We start from the raw sequence: 7,451 nt of genomic DNA, 5'->3' as shown, positions 1-7,451 counted from the left end.
ATGGTTTATCTGAGGTTGGGGCTAGTTGTTTTGGACTACAACTGTTTCTGAATGCTCTGGTCTCTATTTTAGCTTGTCATTTGCCCTGATGTGATCGCACTGGGCACTGTCCCGGATTATGCTTTGATTGCGTTTTACTAACTTTCTGTTTTTTATGTGAAAATCTTTAATAAAAACTACAGTTAAAAAAAAAAAAAAAAAAAAAAACGAGGGGGCGATACTTCGTAAGTGAACACAACAATGTTCGATACATCTGAGAAGAGCAAAAGTCCAACCAACAGAGCTAGGTAGCACCATAGCGGTCCATATCTGCAGGGGGCCCGGACAGTAAGCTGCCATATGTTACACAACCCCCTGCAACGTCCAATATAACCTGAAGCACCGTTTCCCAAAATAAGATGAGTGTAGGACTATTATATGGATGACGTTGTACTCACGGCACCACCACAAGGCCAGCAGGTGTCTGGTATGGAAGGCCCCATCTATGAAGGGCAACCGACACTCTGTATCACCACGACAAGATCCTAAAGCGAATCTCCTGACCTTCTGTTGCCTTAATTTGGCCCATTGTTGAGGAGGAATTGTTCCCATCGCTGTTCCTACTGCACCCAACAATAAGGGGGAGGGATTAGGATCCAGATGAGAGCGATAGACCATAGACTAGAATGGAGGGCAGAGGGTGCGATGAGGCCAAACACAACTGTTCAAAGGGCAAGACGGACCGTCCCGGCATAGAGTAAGAATGAGGGCACTCGAAATGACGAGAGGACAATGACCGATCTCTACAAAGGACGTCACATGACAATGTAATAAAGGTCTCTACTTTATAGTTTAAAACAATAATAAAATTTATCTTTATCCCAACAGGAAATCCCAGTAAGAATTCTGAGGGAAACGTCATGTTATCTGTGAATTATAAAGGAGAAGATGGAGAGATCATGGAGCGCTGCTCAGGAGAAGATGGAGAGATCATGGAGCGCTCCTCAGGACAAGATGGAGAGATCATGGAGCGCTCCTCAGGAGAAGATGGAGAGATCATGGAGCGCTCCTCAGGAGAAGACCTCCTTACCCCTAATGTCCATCCAGATCTATCCTATAATAATCCACCTGATCATGAGGAACCTTCTCCTGAACAACCGCACATTGTTACCAAGAGGTCAGGTCAGAAACAGGGCAAAAAATTTAAATGTGATGAATGTGGGAAACGCTTTTCATCACGTTCAAGTTTTCTTGCACATAGAAGAAATCACACAGGAGAAAAGCCATATTCGTGTTCAGAATGTGGGAAATGCTTTACAAACAAATCATATCTTTCTAGACATGAGAAAAATCACACAGGAGAGAAGCCGTATTCATGTTCACAATGTGGCACATCGTTTACCAAAAAATCCTCACTAATTAGACATGAGAAAATTCACACAGGAGAAAAGCCATATTCGTGTTCAGAATGTGGGAAATGTTTTATACAAAAATCAGAGCTTGTGATACATGAGAGAAGTCACACAGGAGAGAAGCCATATTCATGTTCAGAATGTGGAAACTTTTTTATACAGAGACGAAATCTTGTCAGACATATGAGAATTCACAAAGCAAGCAAAAAGTTTAAATGTGATGAATGTGGAAAATTTTTTATAGCCAGCTCATATCTTCTTACACACCAAAAAATTCACGCAGGGGTGAAGCCATACTCGTGTTCAGAATGTGGGAACTGCTTTATGCGAAAATCAGAGCTTGTGTTACATTTGAGAACTCACACGGGAGAGAAGCCGTATGCATGTCCAGATTGTGGGAAATGTTTCATACGAAAATCGCATCTTGTGTTACATGAGAGAACTCACACAGGAGAGAAGCCGTATACATGTTCAGAATGTGGGAAATGTTTTACACAAAAATCAAGTCTTAAACAACACGAGAAAATTCACACAGGAGCAAAGCCGTATTCATGTTCAGAATGTGGGAGATGTTTTACTCTAAAAGCAACTCTTGTTCAACACGAAAAAAATTCACATTTGAGAGGCCATTTTAACCCATTGATGACTTAGCTCATTTTGATTTCTGGCTTTTTTTCTCCTATCCTTCTAGGTCCCATAACTTTTTTTATTTTTTCAAAGACAAAGTTGTATTAGGGCTTGACAAATAATAAATTCATACTTTTTATTGGTGCACTTTCTTCCATTATATAATGTATTACGAAGCCATAAAAAAAAAAAAACATATATATGTAGGGCAAAAAAAGATTTGAATTGCGCAATTTCTTTGTAAATAACTTTTTGGAGTTCACGATACTTTAAGACCGACGTAGTAACTTTATTCTATGGTTCTGTATGATTCCAATAATTCTAAAAAAAAAGAATAAAAATGTAGTAAGTGTTTTATTTGAAAAATCTGAAAAGGAGTGATTAAAATTTATATTAGTGGGGGATTTTTATATATTTTTAAAACATGTTTTTTTAAATTATTTTTTACAAATTTTTGGCCCTCCTAGGGGTCTATTATCCATCAGTAGATGCCGTTGCATTACATTGATCTATGTTATCGGCGCTCGATTGCAAAGGGCTGTCTAAGGCAATCACAGAGCCAGTAAATACACCAAGGGACAGGTAATGTCCCGAGCTTCCCCGGCACCCATCGGCACCCCGCAATTACATCCTGGGGGCCGATGGGACCACTAGACACCAGGGATTACTAGCATTTAGTGTTTAAATGCTGTGATTGCAAATGATCGCGTCATTTAACCAGTTAAATGACTGACATTGGAGCGTTTACCCATTTCCATCATTACAGCTGATGTCATCTGCCGGCAACAGAAACTCATCTCGCGGGATCACCCCATATTCCCCCCCCCCCCCCCGATCCATGACCTACATCTATGTCATGAGTCAGGAAAGGGTTAAAGGGGTATTCCATTCCACTTTAAGATCAACTGGCTCCAGAAAGTTAAACAGATTTGTAAATTACTCCTATTACAAAATCTTAATCCTTCTAATAGTTATCAGCTGCTGAAGTTCAGTTGTTCTTTTCTGTCTGACAACAGTGCTCTCTGCTGACACCTCTGTCTGTCTCAGGAACTGCACAGAGTAGAAGAGGTTTGCTATGGGGATTTGCTTCTACTCTGGACAGTTCCCGAGACAGGTATCATCAGAGAGCACTTAGACAGAAAATAACAACTCAACTTCAGCAGCTCATAAGTACTGGAAGGATTAAGATTTTTAACTTTCTGGAACCAGTTGATATATATATAAAAGGTTTTTTCCTGGATAACCCCTTTTAAAGTTCTATATATGGGGAAAATGTTTTCGGAACTCCTCAGAGAATTCAGATGAGAATAAACCCCGCCCCCATAACTATACCTGATTGGACAGAATTGTGGCAGAACATGCACCAGAATAATGTTGTGTAGAATTAATTACTTCATGTAACATTTTATCAGTATTGTCAATTTTCAATGTATTATTGGATTTAATAAAATGTGACATTGTTTGTTTACTTGGTGTGCCGGAGCTTTCTATTTGCCCGCTCTTTGTCTTAAAGGGGTATTCCACTGCCTCAGCAATCGGAAAATTTTGTGAGTGCGGGCGCCAGGGCTTTTGATGTCAAGGCCACGCCCCCTTGTGACAACACCCCCCCTCAATGTAAGTCTATGGGCCGCCACACCCCCTCCCATAGACTTGTATTGAGGGGGCATGGTGTGGCATCACAAGCCCCAGCACCCGCACTCAGCATTTGGAACAAAATATTCTGAATGCTGAGGCAGCCGAGTACCCCTTTAACCCCTTAATGAAAAAGCCCATTTTGAACTTAACCCCTTAAGGACCCAGGGCGTACCTGTACACCCGTGGGAATTCCTGTCCCCACCGGGCGTGGACCAGACCGTGATGCCTGCTAAAATCATTCATGTCGGAAATCGCCAATCAATTCAGAGCGGCTATTTCGGGTCAATCGGGTCCCCGGTGACCTGGAAAAAAGGGTGATAGGTGCCGTGTTGGATGGCACCTATCACCCTTTAGCAGCAGGAGTGAGGTGGCACTGGTGCTACCTCACGATTGTCCTGATTCATCAGCCGTTACTGGCCGACCAATCAGGACTCCTGCTGTGTGGGGTGTCCCTAAGGGAGGGCGAGAGCGAGTGCTGGGAGTATGTACCCCTGTAGTGGGGGCCCCTGATCCCCTGCATCAGTGGCGTGATCGGGGCCCCCGGAGCGCAGACAGTGGCGGCGGCAGGATGACAGGCAGGACTTGCACAGCAGGAGGTAAGGCCATGCCTCCTGCTGTTGCCTAGCAACAACTCCCAGCATGCACAAAAGGGCATGCTGGGAGTTGTTATGCAGTAGCAGAAGGCACAATTACAACTCCCAGCATGCCCTTTGGTAGTTTGTGCATGCTGGGGGTTGTAGTTAGGCAACAGCTGAAGGCAAATTTCTTCTATGAAAAATTGTGCCTCCAGCAATTGCATAACTACATGCATAAACTACCAAAGGGCATGCTGGGAGTTGCGGTAGTGTGCCGCCAGCTGTTGTATAACTAAAAGTCCCAGCATGCCCTTCGGCTGTAAGTGCTGAGAGTTGTAGTTTTGCAACAGATGAAGGCACACTGGTTGCAAAACACTGAGTTAGGTAACAAACTCCCGGTGTTTTGCAACCAGTGCGCCTCCAGCTGTTGCATAATTATAACTCCCAGCATGCAAGGACAGCCAAAAAGCATGCTGGGAGTTGTAGTTTTTCGACAACTGGATGTTAGGGCCACATATGGGGTATTTCAGTCCTCGGGAGAAATTGCGTTACAAATTTTGGGGGGCTTTTTCTCATTTCACCCCTTATGAAAAGGTAAAGTTGGGGTCTACTCCAGCATGTTGTTACGATTCGGCAGGCTGGAGGTGGATCCTCTGTGTCAGAGAGGGATTGGCGTGGACCGTGTCGGTGGACCGGTTCTAAGTTGCTACTGGTATTCACCAGAGCCCGCCGCAAAGCGGGATGGTCTTGCAGCGGCGGTAGCAACCAGGTCGTATCCACCGGCAACGGCTCAACCTCTCTGACTGCTGAGATAGGCGCGGTACAAGGGAGTAGACAAGAGCAAGGTCGGACGTAGCAGAAGGTCGGGGCAGGCAGCAAGGATCGTAGTCAGGGACAACGGCAGGAGGTCTGGAACACAGGCTAGGAACACACAAGGAACGCTTTCACTGGCACAATGGCAACAAGATCCGGCCAGAAAGTGCAGGGGAAGTGAGGTAATATAGCCAGGGAGTAGGTGGAAGCTAATTAGGCTGATTGGGCCAGGCACCAATCATTGGTGCACTGGCCCTTTAAATCTAGAGAGCTGGCGCGCGCCCTAAGGAGCGGAGCCGCGCGCGCCAGGACGTGACAGCCGGGGACCGGGACAGGTGAGTGACTTGGGATGCGATTCGCGAGCGGGCGCGTCCCGCTATGCGAATCGCATCCCCGCTGGCAATGTCAGTGCAGCGCTCCCGGTCAGCGGGTCTGACCGGGGCGCTGCAGAGAGAGGGACGCCGTGAGCGCTCCGGGGAGGAGCAGGGACCCGGAGCGCTCGGCGTAACAGTACCCCCCCCCCCCTTGGGTCTCCCCCTCTTTTTGGGACCTGAAAATTCTTTAATCGAGAAGACATCTGAGGACCCGGAGACAGGAGTAGCTTTCTCTCGGCACTTGACTTCAAAGTGTCCAAGATAACGTGGTCCCAGATTAAAACTGGGGACACGGAAATACTTGGTGGAGAGCCACACAAAGACAGGAGGAGTTCTTCTTTTTTTGTCGGCATGCTTCTTCATCCGGAATGAGGCTTGTATGAGGGATTTTTGAGTCTTTTTCCAGACGGTGGAGAAGCCCCGGGAAACCTCATCAACAGCGGGCAAACCAGAAGGCGTGGGAGTGGGGAGGGAGGGAAGAGGGTGAAGCTTGGCACGGGGCAGAGTGTTAACAGGACGGGGGCTATGAGGAGGAGACACAGCATAGTCCTGATAGGCCTTGGGGAGACCAGGTAAAGGAGGAGACACAGAGGTTTGACTGACGGGACTGGGAGCAGACATGAGGCATTTTTTGTGACAAGAAGTACCCCAGCTCTTGATCTCCCCGGAGGTCCAGTCAAGGGTAGGAGAGTGGCGTTGGAGCCATGGCAGACCGAGGAGGACTTCAGAGGTGCAGTTGGGCAAAACAAAAAGTTCAATTTTTTCGAGATGCAGTTTAATGCTCATGAGCAGAGGTTCTGTGTGGTAACGCACGGTGCAGTACAGACGAAAATTTTTATTTCTGCGGCAAGTCCTCTCTTCAGGGGTCAGGCGAGACCGATCCACTTGCACAGCCTCCTCGGTGGGAGGCTCAGGGGTAGATTGCAAAGGATACTGTGAGAGAGGTGCTCCGAGCGGTGTGGCCCATGGCAGGGCCTTCCCAGACAGGAGACCACGGCAGAGTCTAGAGTCCCCATCAAATTTGTCCGGCAGGGACAAGCGGGGTTGGGAGCGGCCGCTCGCTGCGGAGGAGGTGCAGGAGTCGGCGGAGGAGATGGTTGTTGCTGTAGCAGCTGCTGTATCTGCGGTAGCAGCTGCTGTATCTGTGACTGAAGTTGCTGTGTCACGGTGGTCAAGTACGACAGCTGGTGATCTCATTGGGCGATCAGTAGGGATTGCTGGGCGATCACCGTGGAAATGTCGGCGAGACTTGACAGCGGCACCTCAGCGGAATCCATGGCCGGATCTACTGTTACGATTCGGCAGGCTGGAGGTGGATCCTCTATGTCAGAGAGGGATTGACGTGGACCGTGTCGGTGGACCGGTTCTATGTTGCTACTGGTTTTCACCAGAGCCCGCCGCAAAGCGGGATGGTCTTGCAGCGGCGGTAGCAACCAGGTCGTATCCACCGGCAACGGCTCAACCTCTCTGACTGCTGAGATAGGCGTGGTACAAGGGATAAGGCAAGAGTAAGGTCGGACGTAGCAGAAGGTCAGGGCAGGCAGCAAGGATCGTAGTCAGGGACAACGGCAGGAGGTCTGGAACACAGGCTAGGAACACTCAAGGAAAGGCTTTCACTGGCACAAGGGCAACAAGATCCGGCCAGGAAGTGCAGGGGAAGTGAGGTAATATAGCCAGGGAGTAGGTGGAAGCTAATTAGGCTGATTGGGCCAGGCACCAATCATTGGTGCACTGGCCCTTTAAATCTAGAGAGCTGGCCCGCGCGTGCTCTAAGGAGCGGAGCCGCGCGCGCCAGGACGTGACAGCCGGGGACCGGGACAGGTGAGTGACTTGGGATGCGATTCGCGAGCGGGCGCGTCCCGCTATGCGAATCGCATCCCCGCCGGCAATGTCAGTGCATCGCTCCCAGTCAGCGGGTCTGACCGGGGCGCTGCAGAGAGAGGGACGACGCGAGCGCTCCGGGGAGGAGCAGGGACCCGGAGCGTTCGGCGTAACACATGTTATTGTAAAAAATTTTATTTTTTACACTAACATGC

At 48.2% G+C, this 7,451-nt stretch overlaps 1 protein-coding gene across 1 annotated transcript in view; it reads left to right on the top strand.

The window, feature by feature from the left end:
• The first annotated feature begins 350 nt into the window (after window positions 1–350).
• The window catches only part of LOC130340502 (uncharacterized), a 55,029-nt gene continuing 47,928 nt past the window's right edge, over window positions 351–7,451 (top strand). Inside the window, exon 1 of the mRNA XM_056554198.1 lies at window positions 351–2,041. Coding sequence (XP_056410173.1) covers window positions 900–2,041 — 1,142 coding nt within the window. The 5' untranslated portion in view covers window positions 351–899. The remainder of the gene's footprint in view (window positions 2,042–7,451) is intronic.

This window comes from Hyla sarda, unplaced genomic scaffold (genome assembly GCF_029499605.1).
Source record: "Hyla sarda isolate aHylSar1 unplaced genomic scaffold, aHylSar1.hap1 scaffold_595, whole genome shotgun sequence".
NCBI lineage: Eukaryota > Metazoa > Chordata > Amphibia > Anura > Hylidae > Hyla > Hyla sarda.
The sequence above is the reverse complement of the archived record's forward strand: the minus strand, read 5'-3'. Positions and strand labels throughout refer to the sequence as shown.